This window comes from Lagopus leucura, unplaced genomic scaffold, assembly GCF_019238085.1.
Source record: "Lagopus leucura isolate 7727_CA_CO unplaced genomic scaffold, USGS_WTPT01 Super-Scaffold_100044, whole genome shotgun sequence".
Lineage (NCBI taxonomy): Eukaryota > Metazoa > Chordata > Aves > Galliformes > Phasianidae > Lagopus > Lagopus leucura.
In genome coordinates, this window is record NW_024962291.1 from 28,277 (window position 1) to 43,631 (window position 15,355).

The 15,355-nt window shown below is 49.1% G+C and overlaps 1 protein-coding gene and 1 long non-coding RNA gene across 2 annotated transcripts; one reads left to right on the forward strand and one right to left on the reverse strand.

Moving 5' to 3' along the window:
* Nucleotides 1–613: 613 nt before the first annotated feature.
* Nucleotides 614–11,461, reverse strand: BEST1 (bestrophin 1). The gene is made up of 10 exons (XM_042884567.1): nt 11,226–11,461; nt 8,892–9,051; nt 7,966–8,060; nt 7,346–7,579; nt 6,506–6,660; nt 5,428–5,505; nt 4,126–4,278; nt 3,617–3,697; nt 2,930–3,081; nt 614–2,562 (listed from the first exon to the last, which is right to left on the reverse strand). Exons 2-10 carry the CDS (start codon nt 9,041–9,043, stop codon nt 1,374–1,376), a joined length of 2,289 nt encoding a protein of 762 aa, XP_042740501.1. The 5' UTR covers nt 9,044–9,051; nt 11,226–11,461; the 3' UTR covers nt 614–1,373.
* On the forward strand, nt 1,122–6,827 carry LOC122187241. The gene is made up of 3 exons (XR_006181265.1): nt 1,122–1,616; nt 5,112–5,167; nt 6,075–6,827. It is a non-coding gene; the product is annotated as an uncharacterized LOC122187241 (long non-coding RNA).
* Nucleotides 11,462–15,355: the final 3,894 nt, after the last annotated feature.

A 15,355-nucleotide genomic window follows, 5' to 3' on the forward strand; every position in this document is an offset into this window, starting at 1 on the left:
TTTTTCCTTTAAGAAGTGTATGTGCAGGATTGTGCTCTGTAGTCTTAACTGAGAAAGTTATCTTGAGCTGAGCATGGATGAAGAAATAAATTGGAGGAACTGTTTTAACTCTAGCACTTCAGTATTTTAGTGAATACCACTTGATTGGGGGGGGGGGGGGCACCTGCAAGGATTGCAAAGGAACTGAAACATGTTTCCAAGTGCCTTTGCCACCAAAGCTTCTGTCTTAATGTACAGGAAGAGGAAGGCTTGAGGCTCTATGCTTCCTGAACTACTACCTGTGAGTTTAGGTCAGATTGTGCCTGTCTAACAAAAATAGCACTATACTTGTGTACAAAAACATAGCTCTTGCATCCTTCACAATATAAGCTAGACAAACTATTGCAGGTACTGTTTTCAAAGATAATGTATGGGGTATTAGATATGGGTGTAGTGCTATTTGCCCAGCTCAAACAGCTGTGCCTGGCAGGCAGAGGGTTGGAATACTGTGTGAGGGTATTGGGAGGTGGGTGGACTGGATTTATCATGTGCCTCTTGGGATTGAAGGGAACATGCAGCTTTCTGTGAAAAGAGGAAGAACTTTGTGGTTTCTTTAAACTTTTATTGTGTAGAAATTAAAATGAGGGAGTGGTCCTGGACTTCTGCCTTGCTTTAGGGTTGGTTGGTTGGTTTTTTTTTTTCTTAGGGAAAACTTGTTAAAAATCCTAGCTTTATGTTGTTTGCTACCATCTGGATAACTTTGAGTGCTTTCAAATCAGCAAAGCATGATAGGAAACTTGAAGCAGTGTAAGTATGGTTGTTGGCAGCCACTTTTTTGAGTAGCCTTAACCTATCGCTTTACTGGTGCTGGAGAACACCAGCTGGATAGGACTTCATGAAGCACTGTGGCTCTGTATCACAAATGCTGTGCCTCAGTCCCTTTCTTTCCCTGGAGCAACTTACACAAGTCCTGGGCCTTATGGCAAATACTCATGTGAACTTGGAGCTTCAATTGCTGTAATGTCCTTAACTACGTACCTCTTCTGCTTTGAGCTATACCTGCATTCCAGAGTCTTCAGAACAGTATCTGTTCAGCTATGGTTCTACATAGGCGTTTGTAATTCCTAATGCTGGAAGTCTTATTTTGCTAGAGTGTGTAGAGATTTTTTGTCTTTTTTTTTCTTGTTGCAGGCACTGAGGTCAAGTGCCTGCTGTTATGCCTGAGTCCAGTAGTGGTTGAATCACTGGTGTTGGGCTGTAGGTGAGTAATATTCCAGAAACAAGAAGTCTGGCAGCACTGCCCTTCTTTTAGGAGGATGAGTGCTAGTGTGGACCAGGTGTGAAGACACTGCAGTATCATTTCTACCTGGCATACACGTGTGTGTCAGTCTCCTCTAGCTGCCCTGATCCATCTGCTCTTCACATATGCTTTCACTTGTCTCCATGATCACCTCCATCAGCCCCACGTAGTCACCCTCAGCGAGAGAGATGCCAGAGTCATTAGTGGATGGGCTTTCTGCTCTTCTTGTCTCTCTCATAGGAGCGTTACTGCTTCTGTTTGCTGTATCTCTCGTGCTCCTGGAAGCCTCCGATGGATGCTGGTCTGGTGCACTAGCTGCGTCTTCTGAACTCAGACTGTGAGTATCGGGGCCTCTGTTCCCTATGGGGGATCTCTCCAGCACTGGGGATGAGACAGGAGTGAATGAGAAGCAGAGGGAGGTGCTGCTGCTGGGTGGTATGTTGCTAGGTTGGGGGAGGGCACTCGATTGCTCAGAATTGGGGGTAGTGGTTGCTGCGTTCTCCAGAGCTAGCCAGGGTGGGTGGGAGCCTTTTAAACTCTTCAGACTTTTGAAGCTGCCCTGCTGCTCGTGGTCTGGGGACTCTGCTAGGAAAGGGAATTTAGGGCTGTCTGACGCTGTGGACAGAGCTGCTGGACTTCCAGTGATGGCAGCTTCTCTGCCTTTACTGCTGGAGTTGCTCTTTTCTTCTTCCACCATTACAACCAGCGGGTCAGGACCTTTATTCCGTTCTGTTGGCCAAATAAATGTTTCCTTTGCACCTGAGCCGAGGGAGCTCTGGCTTTTGTACGTATCACTCATCCTGGAAGGTGAGGAGTTGACAACGACGTCCTTGAGAGAATTTGAGCATGCAGCTATGCTGGAGAGTGCAGGGGGCTTCTTGCGCCCTTGGCGTCTAGAAGGGAAGATCATGGGGATGGAGCTGATGGGTGTCTGTGGAGCACTGTAGAAACCAGGTCTCTCATAAAATGGGGTAGATATGAAGGCATCAAACTCCCTCAGTTTTCCATCCTCACCGTCCCACTGCTCCTGTGAGTTGGTGTCTCCCCTTGGCTGACTGATGTTTCCCGACTTGCCCATGTCTTGGTACATGTAATGGGAGAAGGGGGACGTGGGCTCCCCTCGCCTGCGCAGTAGGTTCATCCGAGAAGAGGACCTGGAGAAACTTGGTGACTGGACACCCAGAAGGCGGCCCAGGTGTCCCAGTAGTGGTGTGGAATGGTTTGCTTCCTCATTCTCTTTAATTTGCTCCAGGGGCTGGAATTCCATCTCTTCTTTCTGCATGCTGGAGAAAGGCAAAACAGGCTGTTATGCAGTCACAGAACATGGTGCTTTCTGGTGGTGAGACTGGCATCACAGAGAGCGTTGCTGCCAATGGCAAGCTTCTTCTGTGTTGCCACATCAGTTATGTGTTAGGCCCTCCGCTACAGGGTGCTTGCTGTAGAGGAGGTGGGCAAGAGATCAGAGGTTTTCTTTGTGAAGAAAGATACTGGCTGTCAGTTTTGGACAAATCTGTAAGTATTTTAGAGCAAGGTTTCACAGACTAGATAGGAATATAGTGTTCTTTCTTACTCAAGTACAATATCCTGCACTGCACCTGCTCTACGGTGTAAATGCTAAGGTCTGTTCTGACTCCCTGTAATTGCACTCACCTGATATCAAAGGTTGATCCAAGAAATGATGGGCGCTTGTACTCAGCAGTGGCTGCAGTGTAAGGTGGTTGGGGATCGGGCTCGTTCCAGTATAGGTCCTTCTCCAGGATGGGCAAATCCTGATGCATCTCATCCACTGCCATAAGGGAGACCTGGGGGGAACAGCAGGAATGTCAAAGTCAGCAGCCTGTTTGCAGCAGACAAAGGGATGCAGGGCAGAAGAGTGCCAGGTAGCATGGAAGTGAAACGAGCAGCTGGATTTGCTATGTGGTTTCCTGTCAATTGTGGGGTGGGTGTTTTATTTGTTTGTTTTTTTGTTTTGTTTTGTTTTGTTTTTTTGCATGGAGAGATTTGATTAATTACAAGGAAAGTGGTGTGGGATGAGAAATGAAAGCAATACGCTCACTAGAACCGATGAGCTTAGTGTTAGGTAGGGAGTTCTTCTGAAGGAGAGTTATTGCACAGAAGAAATCAGAGGAGGTGATTATAGGTACAGGCATGGTGTGGGAAAAGCCAGGAAAAGGCAGAAATTATGTCATTCACTGTGTCACTGAAAGGCAGTGAGGGTCTGAAACAGAATCTGGACCCATCGTATGTGCTGGGAAATGGACCAAAGGCCCAAGTGAAACTTTAGGTGCGGTCCTAAGTGCTCCTCTGCAGGTCAGGAGAATTCTGCCTTCACTTTACCTGCAGATTCCTGTCGATGAGCCAGTTGGTTTCAAAGTCATCATCGTCCTCCCCAAAAGGGTTAATTAGTTGCTCGGCCACCTGCACGTGGAGAACACACAACAAAGGTCATGCTCATAGCCACCCCTTTCCCTGCAGGGAGAATGTCTATTGGACAGAGCCCAGAACTGCTCTCAAGGGTGATGTACCCTGAATTTGGGTTCTCCCAAAAGGGGGTGGCTTAAAAACAGAAGCTTGCCAGTTTCTAGGAAGCATCGATATATAGGTAATGCAGTCCACTGCCTCTCTTTTCCCCCAAACTTAGGAAAGGTGAAGCTGATTGTCAAGTGAGGTGCAGAGAACCTGAGAGTGTTAGCATTGTCCTTAGCTCCCGTTGGCTCTCCATTTGTCTCCCAGCAGCTGGCATGTTGCCCGTAGGCCACAGTGCACAGCTGGGTTCTTTGTGAGCACCAACTGGGAAAAACCCAATGGGTCGGATTCCAGCTCCAGGCATAATTTCTTGGACGTACCTTTAACCAGCCAGCGTAGAAGAAGAACTGCAAAAACGTAAAGACAGGCACAAAGAGATCTAGTTCATGGCCAGGATATGCTTTTTCAGGATCCAGGAACTGCCGCCCAATCAGACAGGCCAGGAAGAAGCTGTAAACAGCCACGGTCACCACCTGGGAAAGATGCCAGGGGACACACCAGAGAAACTTAAGTTCCCTACTTGCTTTCTCAGCGTTTTTCTTTTTTGTTCTCACCCCACTTATATCAAAACTGCGGTGAGCTGCTGGCTCAGGAGCCCTTGAAAGCCTTGTATTCAGTTACAACAAGCTTCTCCTGTGCTTTCTGCAGGAAGATTAATTTTCACTGCAGAAAACTTTAAGTGTACCCTCTGCCCTTCATCGTTATGTATGCTGCATTTCACTCCACGCTGTCCCTGGAATGACATCTCTGTTCCAGTAGTTCTCTGTAGCCCCTCATGGTTTGGTAAGCATTTTCCATATCTGGGAGGGGAACCCGGAGCATTAGTGCCAGCTCTGGTTTGGTCCTAATGAAGGATATTTTTATATCTGCCTGCTTGCTTGCCCAAATTTCAAGCTACAATGAACTTTGTACTTTTCTGTGCAGTCACGAGACTGGAAACTTCCACTTTTCAAATTAATAACAGCCGAGACTCGTGTCAAGCAGGAAGGTTCAAATCAAACACCCGGCATCACGAGACTCTTGAGTTAGCCAGGCACTTCCCAGAAGGGAACAGCACAGGGCTGCTTCAAGATGCACATGTTATAGGGTGCCTGCAAAGACAAACTTTGCAGTGTGGATGGGCAACCATAGAAAAATGGGTCATGCTCTGCAGAGAGGAGACTGTTCCAGTCCATTTGATAAATCCTGCTCACAACCCCAAGACCCAACTGAGGCTGCCAGAGGAGCTGTCAATTTGGGCCCAGTCTTTTCTACAGCCTGACATAGCTCTGTGGACCTAAACTACAGTGATATCTCTTCTCTGCAGGGCATGGATCTGCATGTATCTGTGTTTTCTGTGCACTCATATGGAGCACCTTACAGGTAACTAGTTACACTCGGAGAGTGTTTCTGTAGAGGTTGCTGTGAATTACAGAAATAAGGCTGGGCAGTGTGTGTGCTTATGAGTTATGTGTGTGTGAGAGCCAGCATGGGGCTTGCATGTGCAGGCATGGGTGAGAAGTCCAATCATAGGTAGCATCAACATGGTCTGTGTGCAGGGCAAGTATGGGGTCAGAGGAGATTCCAAAGCAGCACGTATAGGCAGGCAGTGCAGCCACGGATGTGGGGGAAGCCCATCTCACCTGGGTGTAGACCAGGGGAATGCTGATCCAGTCATACCCATAGAGCCGCCCGCATTGGCTGCGCAAAGTGTTGAGCTCCTGCAGCAGGGAGAAGGAAAGACCTGTTGGCACTACATTTGTGTGTCCTTGCCCATCCCCTCCTGATCACACCTCTCTGGAAGGTGGGGCTCAGTCAGGGCTGCATTAGGGTCAAGTGCTCCCCCAGCAGAACACCAGCAGGGTCTCACACTTGCCATGGAAGAACTTCTTGCCACCTGGATGTCTCTGTCTGAGACCTGAGTCCCTTCTTAGTTTATTTCATAACAGAGATTATCTCCTCACAAAGTGAGTGTCTCAACAGATCAGAGGCAAAGATATCTTAGAAATAACCATCTCTCTCTTTTGACTTGTTAGCCTAGATAAACAGCCCAGAGGGATGAAACTCACCCCAGGCAATAGAAACAACATAGGCCTCTCAGCACGTGAATCTTAGAGGGGATGAGCTGCTTCAGAGTCTTTCTTTTCTCTGCAGCTCTGCAAGGGCCAATGCCAGGTCCTGCCTGTGGAACATGGCCTGCATCCCAGGACTATGTGAGGGTTTTCAATAAAGACGTTGTCTGCAGGGACGCTGGTTGTTTAATGTGCTTTTGACTTCTGCTTTTTTCCAGACACATGCTTTGCTTCCTTGTGGCTTTACAGTTGTATCCTAGAGACCTTCATTGGACACTGGAATGTGTGAATGGTGGTGGAAGTTTGATCCAGAACACACTACGTGGGTGTCTCCTACGACTACACCTAGATGTGAGTCAGATGGTTCCTCCCAGTCCCAATTTTGTGAAAGACATTATATTCTTTAGCCTCTGCTGCATGTGGCATCACCGATGTGTCAACAGGCCATGAAAAATTCTACTCTGTCACCAGTTGGAAAGTGGCAGTGGGGGTATTTCCCATCAAAATGAATGTAATATCCCCAGGGACAGGCATGGCTCACTGTCTGGACATCCCACCTCAACATTTCGGCTCCTTGCCTGACCTCTTAAATCCCTGCAGTTACACCTGGAGGACTGCATGAGGATCTCAGTTGCCTACTGTCACTCACATTCAGGATGCCTTGGAGCAGCACGCTGTCCCGGATCCTCCCCTCATTCCTTGCTTTCACAGCCAGATTGGAGAACCACACGCATGGGATCCAAAACTTGTTGTGGGGAGAATTCAAGCTCTCAAACTTCTTGTGCTCTTCAGGTGTCATGAGGCCTAAGTGGAAAAGAACAGATGAGAAAGGAATGGCCATAGAGAGCAGAAGGTAGTCACCTTATCTCTTATAATTACAGGAAAGACTTGGGCATTTAGCCTTTGGATGCAGAAAAGGATGGCAAGTTTTGTTAAAATACTGATTTTTAAATGGATGCAAGAAGAATTTCTTATTTCATAGAATAACCCAAGTTGGAATGGACCCATAAGGTTCATAGAGACCCATAGGGTTCACAGAGTCCAACTCTTGGCTCTACACAAGACCACTCAAAATTCAAATCCTCTGTCTGAAAGTGTTGTCCAAAATCTCCTTGAACTCTGGCATCTTGGGGTTGGGCAGCCCGTTCCATGCCCACTGCTTTCTGGTGCCCCTTTCCCTAACCCCAGACCGCCTCTCCCCTGACACAGCTCCATGTTTGGGTCCCGTCCCTTGGCTCTCTGCCCCCTGCTCCCCTGGTAAGAAAGCTGTAGACTTTGGATGTCTGCAGAATGTCTGACCAGATCCCAGCCAGCAGGGAGATAGAGAACTGCTGAGGGTGCAGTTACGTAGTGTATTTAGACAACTGTTGAGAATGTGATAACTCGTGTCCTAGAACTGCACCATCTCTGCTCCAGAGTGGAGGTCAAGTGGCAGGGAGCTGCTGCCTGCCTGGCCCAGAGCTGTGCCGAGGGCAGTACCAGTACTGACCTGCCCTCACAACGTGCTCCATGCTGGGGAAGCGCTTGTACACAGCCGTGCTGACGGAGCGCAAGATGAGCACGCTGCACAGGTTGCTGTAGCGCATCAGGGTGCGACGCAGCAGCCGCCCATATTCATCCTCCCCATCCACGTTGCAGGAGACCAAGTTCATGATGCGGTCAGGCCACGGGATGCTCTCGTACTGCGCCCACCAGCGGGACACCACCAGGGCCACGTAGAAACCTAGAGGTGAGCCAAGCAAGTTAGCCATCCTGAAGGAGGGGAGATGTGTGCTCTTGTATGGGAAGGCTGGCACTGCTCTTATAGGGATGAGTGAAGGCAGACCTAATTTGTATCATGCTAAAGCTAGAGTCTGGCTTTCACAGCTTGTTTAGAGATATTTGGTCCTTGCCCTCCTGGTAGAACCAAGATCACACCAGTGTATCTGGGCAGTGAAAGCTGTGTGCATACCTCACAGCTGCAGCATTAACTGATGTATTTATCACAAAGGCAGAATGAGGGAACTGCTCAGTGAAACCTGCCTGCTCGAAGAGCTGTGTCGACCCAGGGTGAGAGAAGAAATGCTGCCCGCTTCCCCTCCCTGTGCGTTCACAGTCAGAGCTCCTTACCCAGCACAAAGGACACAGGGATTAGCTCAGCATAGCTGTTGCAGTAGAGTGCCAGCTTCTCAAACATCAGCCTTTGGCTTTCGCTGAGGATCAGCCTGAAAGGGAGGAACAGAGACATCAGCCTTAAGGAGGAGACTGTGCCTTGTTGGGCCTGCTGGGTAAGAGTCTGGCAAGGGAAAGCAAGGACACGTAGCCACGATACAACCATGTTGTGGGTGTGGGGTGATGTGGGGAGCACTCAAAATACCCTGCCCCCATGTCCAAAGGAGCCTGAAGTGGTCACTGGGTGGTAATTGCTACAGTCTGATTAGGGAGCCCTATGTTTTTCACCTAGGGGAAAGTGCCATCTGGAATCAGGTGTTTGCCATAGTGCTTGGATGTGCACATTTTGTTTAATATCCTGAAAAATGTCAGTCCAAGCTCTGCTCACGTCAACAGTGCCCGACACGAGCTCCTCTTTCTTAGAGCTGCCTTCCTGCTTCCATGCTGCATTTACCCAACCAGGGGAGCTCCTGCCTTTCCCCACCCAAATCAGACCCACCCCAGCACATAGCTGCCTTCTGACAGGTCTGCAGTCCCAGAGTTGATGTCTGCTCTCAGAAACGCTTCCCACTGTGGAACACCTCCAGCACCAGTTCAGCCTTGGTCTCTATATGCCATTCTTCTCAGGTAGTTATCACATGCAGCTTTTCATCTCCAGGAAGAGGATCCGTGTTCCTCTCCAGGCCCAAAGAAGGAAATCTGTCAGCTGCTCAGCCACTGCAGCAGTGAGGAAAAACCCTTCCTCCTCTGAACAGAGGCTGGTTAGTGTCTGGCTAGCTGCTTTTTCTCAGGACTGCTGTCCCAACCCTGGTTTGTTCAGATGTCCTGCTTTGGGACCAGCTGAGAGCAAGGAGCTGTGGCGGTGCTGGTGTAAGGATGCTCACCTATAGACAAGGCTGATGGCGAAGTAGAGGGAGATGAAAATAAGGAACTCAGAGTAAAGGAGTTTGTAGATGCTGCCTTTCCATTGGAGCAGGAGCTGCGAGAAGGTGCCTAGGCGGGCATCGGCCACACGGTTAGTGTATGTCACTGTCATCGCAGATCCTGGTAGGGACACAAAATGAGCAGTGAATGAAGCACAAAATGAAGCTGCCAAGCAAACCTGCACAGAGGGAGGCCTGGACAGAACAGAAACCTCAGGTGTCCCAGCAAGGTGGAAAGGAAGGAAGAAAGAATGAGAGAAAGAGCTGAAATCAAAAGACAAATCTGTTGAAGTCGTTAAGGTAGAAAACCAAGAGGAAGCTTATGGTGGGCAATTACTGTGATGTGTTTACCAGCTTCTTCCTGTGTTTTAACTGCATATGAGCTGGTTGCAATGACAATTCGCTTTCTGGTGAAGCCCCATGTTTCTAGCGCTGGATTGTCAGCGTTCAAATGGAGCTGCTTGATGGGAGTGGACAGAGCCCACGTGCCACTGTCTTCCGAAAAAACATGTTTCAGATTAATGATCAGTTTCACAAATTCCAAAGTTCCTTACCCTGTTTTTACAAGTATAGCTGTCTTTAAATTTGGGCTGATGTGCATAACCAGACTATGTCAGCTCTGGCACTGCAAGCAAAACAGCCTTCCCTGTCAGAGAGCTGAGGGATGGGTTTTGGCTGGCTCACAGAGCACAATTTCCAGTAACTCCACCTCCCCAATCTTCATTGTGAGATAAATTGTGCTGAAAGAAAAAAGAAATGTTATCCAATCGTGCAGCATCCTTGCTGCACTTATTGTTTTCTAGCCCTGGGTAAACAATTATTTATCATCAGCTAATTGTTGGACTGACATTCAGATAAACCTGAAGTTTTATATAAAAGTAAAAGCCACTGTAATCCGTGCCATTCATGAATAATTATTCAATGAAAAAACTGATGGAATTTCTAAATTGAATCAAAACACATTGCAGAGTTGTTAGACATTGCTTTGGCACTGAGGTTAATAGTAGAGGGACCTTGGCCTCTTTCTTGAGTTATGGAGGTACTGGGAGGTACTTCAGGGCTGATTCAGCCCTCACTGGTCTGTAGCAGCAGCTGCGGGCAGGTGAATTTGTGCCCATCCTCCTCATTTAAGCATCCCAGTGAAAGACTATGGTTAGGTGGGGAAAATCCATGTCCAAGCCAGATGGAGCCATGAAGATAAACTGCAACGTCTGCTGGCTGCTTCAACAAATAACATCTTTGTCCTGACTTTAGCTTCTTGGTTCTGCTCCTCCTTTGGGTTTCCCTGTTGTAACTCTCCCTGAGTCCCCCAAAGATTCTATCCGAGGGGCACAGCTGGCACCTGCCCTGCCAAGAGCTCCCCGGCTGCACAACCGCCCCTTTCACTGCATACTCATACACGTTCACACCTTTCCCACGTGTATTTCTGGTCAGTGCACAGAATTGAGAAGTGTCTTGTAACTGCCCCAAAGACATCACACACATGCGTTGTACAGATGAGAAATGTATGGAAACACATGCAAAGGCGCTGGGGGCCACTTACAGAAAGCAGAGTGTTTGCTTTAGGCTTCGGGTCTTGAAAGTGCTCGGGGAGATTCTTCATTGCGTAATTCAAATGCAGATTCACTTTTTACCAAACATGGAAAACTTCAGCTCTTGTCTATGTAAGTAATGGATGTCGCCCACCTCAGTGCAGTTCTTTTCAGGCACAGGACGTGGGGCTTTTCCCGGTGCTTCTGCCTGCAGCCCTGCGCTCTTAAGGCAGCTCCCTGCCTGCCAGCCTGTGCGCTTGGCCCTGGTTGTCACTTGGCGGCTGGCACTCTCGCGCTGCTGCGTGGGGTTGAGGTTGGTGGTGTGAGGCAGCTCACTACAGCACCGGCACGATGGTGCTGGGGGGGCAGAAGAGCTGTCCCTGCACAGAGCCCAAACAGCCCAACTCCCCGTAGGATGACGGGGGACGTGGCACAGCCAGCCCTGCGCCTCTGCTCCCTGTCTCTGCTGGCATCAGCTTGGCAGGTCCCTCTGAGCTCAGTGCCGCACCTGGGATCGGCTGACACTGACCAGGCTGCGGGAGTCCCCAGCAATGAGGATCTTGCAGCAGTAAGCCAGATTCGCCTGTGTAAGTTGTGTTACCCGCCGCGTAATGCTGCAAACAGACACGAGCGCCTATTGCAAGTGCAGAGAACAAAGAGATACAGTGGACAGAGAAAGCAAGAGGAGTGATGAGCTCAGATGCACAGTAAGATAGACAGACTGATCAGCTAATCTCTGCTCTTGTGAGGACTAGATACTCACAGTCGCGGGCTCCTGAGCTACACTGGAGACGGTGGAGGTTTGATCCTGCATGTGTCCTCGCTGGGTCCTTTGTGGCAAGCGCCACAGCCTGCCTTTCCTTGCCCCCTTGGCTCATGGGGGGATTGAACCTGACAGACGTGGTGTACTAAGGAGCCTGAAACCCACTTGGGAGCTGCAGCCGGTCACTTGATGCCATAATCCTTTCTCATTACAAAAGAGACTCTGTTGTCTTTTGCCCTGTTCCTTTCTAATCTTCTGAGTAAGCCCTGCGTGTTTATAGAGGAGGCTGAAGGAGGGGGAGGCAGGGCTGGCTGCTCCACACTGCTGCTGCTAACTCCTGGCACAGCCATGGTGGCTGCCAGAGGAGAAGCATTTTCCGCTAATTCTTTCCTGTTTGGTCCCTTTCTCTGTGTCACAATCTTCCGGGAGCCCCAGGAGATTAAACAGAGCTGGAATTTTGCACAAATGCTGTAACATGTGTCCCTATATGGGGCTCGTGCAGCCCCCTCTTCCCCAGGTGCTCCTGGATCGTTGGGTTTGTGAAACACCTGGCCCGTGCTCTCAGCAGAGGTTTCTCTGTAATTCACTGCCCTTCTCTCTGCCTCTGCTGAGGGACTGATCCATCGCAGGGACAGAATCCGGCACTTGCTTAATGCTTCATGCAGCAGACGATTGCCCAGCCATCCAGTTTGCCAAGATCTCTCCGCCATGCCTCTCTATCGCCAATCTAATTTAATATCCTAATTTAATACAACATGCAAACTTATTTAGTATACATTTGAGTCTCGTATCTAGAGCATTTGTAAGAACATTAAAGAGAAATGGCCCCAACATGAAGCCCTGGGGAGCCGCACTAGATACTGACACTAACCTGGTGCAACTCTGTTTTTTGTAACCCTCTGATCCTGAGCCATCAGCCAATTGTTCAACCACCGTATTATATTTTTGTCTAGTTGTATGCTGGACATTTCATCCAGAAGTACTGAAAGCTTTGTTTTTCAGCTGGGACCTCTACAGATTCCCAAGACCATAGAAAAATAATTGAGAGGTCTCGTGACAGCAGCCAGCTCTAGACGAAGATCCCTGCTCAGCTAAGCCAAACTTCTGCTCCACCTGCATCATGTCTTCATATTGATTGTTCCTGTGCTTTTAAGAGATGGCACTTAAGCACCACGGGGCACCAGCCCTGATGGACCCCAATACCTTCAGAAGCAGTTTCCCAGAGAACCTAGCTAAGCTGGTTACTTGAGCTGCCTGGAGCCTGCGCTTCCACCTTCTTTCTGCTCGTTGCTTTTGGAATTTGTTTCTGTTGCCCTAGGTAATAGCATCTACACACTGCACATCCGTATTTCTTGTCAGCTTTTGCTGACCTGCTGTAGTATTCAGTGTTCTGGAGATAAGGAGCTGCCCTGAGCTGTATCAGCAGCAGGGATTCATTTGCCCAATGGCGGGTTTCTCCATTATGGGAGGCTGAGCCTACCCAAGAGCAGGGGGCTGTTTTGATGCTTCTGTGAAACAGTTGCAGCCTGCCAGCTGTCTAATATGGACTTTCTAGTGCAGCTCTGGAAATTGCTGTCAACAGTGGGTAGATGATAGTTGAAAGCATGGGACTCAGTGCAAGTATCTGAGGCTTTAGTTCCTGCGTAGGCTGTGGTGTGTTCAATTGTATCTAGCCCTGATTGCTTTTCAGCAATAGTGAAAACAATTTTTACTCCTGCCTGGCACCAAAACTATGGAGATCATCTGATTTCTTCTGCTCTCTGAGCAGAAGCTGTCCTGTATTGGATCACATAATATGCAGAAGGACATGGGCTCACATCTGGTGGAGGTAAGGTGCCACAACCCACCGTGTGCTAGGGAGGGCTGCCACCCTACACACGAGGAGAATATGCAGGGTGCAGGGATGGAGCAGGAGCACTCAGCCTAACCAGGGCTCTTCCTGCATGAACACCCTGTGTTCATGGGTGCATTGCAGCTCCTTAGCCCTGGAACCAGGGGTGACTTTTTGGGGGCAGAAAGGAGGGCTGGGCAGAAGAGAAGAGGCAGCATGATGCTTCTGCTGTGTGAGATACAGACCTGGCAGGAGAAGCACAGGCATGGGGAGGGCCATGGGGAGAAATTCATGGTGCGGAACAAGATAGATAGAGCTCTTATCAGTGGCCAGATGCTGGTAAGTAAGGTATCACTGGCCTAACCATGGCAAACCCAACTGACTGACTGATGTAGTATATAGCTTTGCACCTAGCCTATCTGTGAGTGTCATGAGCAGCGTTCACCAGGACCTAAAAGGCCCAGCTATCCTGCCCTTCTGAAGCCTTATCCTTGGCCAGCAAGGAGGCAGCATGACCATGCTGTGGTGTTACCCCAGTGTGAGCAGCATCTGTCTGAGACAGGAGGTGAGATACCTTGGTTTTGCAGAGGCTCTGGGACAGTGTCATTCCAGAAAGTTGCACTGTGCTGCCTGTCTTAGCTGCTTTGTTGTAGGGCTGAGCTTGCTGCAAGGTCCCTGAAATATTGCTGCTGGGTTGCAGCTGCTCCCAAAGGACTTCTATGGCAAGAATAATAGGACTGTGGTCCTAACAGTGTCCCTGAATGATTCTGGATGATGAAAATGCCTCCAAATACCCAAAGAGTTCTGTGTATGGGGGAAGATCTGGGACAGTACAGAGGTGGGCTCTCTCTGGAGGCAGTACTGTCCACACGAGGGACCAGGGTCTAGGGAGGACATACGTCTTTGAGATACTACTTTGCAGAGACATCTAGAGAGAAGGGATTAATAGAGAGGCAGACAGAGACAGTTCTAGAGAGCAAGGGGATTCTCTCAAGAGATTTTCTGGAGCTGTGGTGATTTTCTGTAGCCCTGGGGACTCTAACGTGGAATAGTAAAATCTCCAGCATGCAGCTCTTGATGGAGGGATATGCTGGTATCCAAGGGACTCCGCTGCCCTCCTCTGAGAGCAGTACATCCAGCTCAGTTACCGTTAGGACAACATCAAATATTTGTGGCATGTAGTATGAAAGTAAATAACAGAGGGACTACCAGTGTGGCAGCAATACTTGGATCATTTTTTGCATTCCCTGTGGCCTCAGTTCTTCCAGGCCTCAAGCAAAATTGCCAGTCTGAAAGCAGCAGAGGTGGAGCAAGGATGCACTGACGTCCATTCTCAGTCTCACTGCCTTCCCAGTGCCCTTGCAGGCCCTGGAATCCTTCCCATTTTCTCCATTTTGCAGATGTGCAGATTGGGTTACTGCAACGGGAAATGAATCCCTCCCCCCGCAATGACTGAAATTCATTTGCTGCAGCTGCCTCTAGTAAAGGGACAGAGTCCTCCCTGCAGTCTGCCAGAGAACAAGTGCTTTTCTCAGGAAACCAAGAGGGTCAAAGCTCAGTGAAACCCCTCTCCCGCTGTTTGCTTTCAGTGCCAAGATAGATGCTGATGAGGTTTTCTTTCAAACTAACACTCTTCCTTGGAATCTGATGTAGAAAAAAGAAAAATAATAATAAAAATGAAACTATCTGAGGAAGTACTGTTTTCACAGACAAGACTGAGTGATGTTTGAGCTTGCCGTGAGCCTTTGGAGAGGATGCAGTGACCATCGGTGCTTTTGTGAATGCCCTCAGGCCTCTTCCCTTTACACTGCAGGACTCATAAGGACTCATAGGGACCCATGGAACTCAGAGCATGCTAAGGGTGCTCAGTGTGTGTTAATTTCTTTCTTTGTGGACCATGTGCTGTTTGGACAGTCCTCCTTTCATTCCAGGTTTCCCAGCTGCTCTTCTTTCTCTTGTCCCCATGTCTCTTCCTCTGGGTTTAGGCTGAGCTCTTCCAAAAAAATGCAGTTGTCAGCAGCTGAGATCTGACAGGGGTCAGCAGCACTTCCAGTGCCACAGCAGGACTGTGCTAGGCTGCATCTGCCTGAGCAACACAGCACTGCTAGCCCCATAAGCAAGCCCCGCTGCTCTTCTGTCTCTGCTTTTTCACTCTCCTCTTTCACCCGGTTACCCTGGGAAATGGGCAGCAGTTTGTTTGGTGCTGAAGGCAGATCTCATCCATGAAATTGGAGATCTTAGCCCCAGAGATCCCAGAGGAGCCTTGCTGGAGCCTTCCTCGCCAGTTGAGAAAACATGC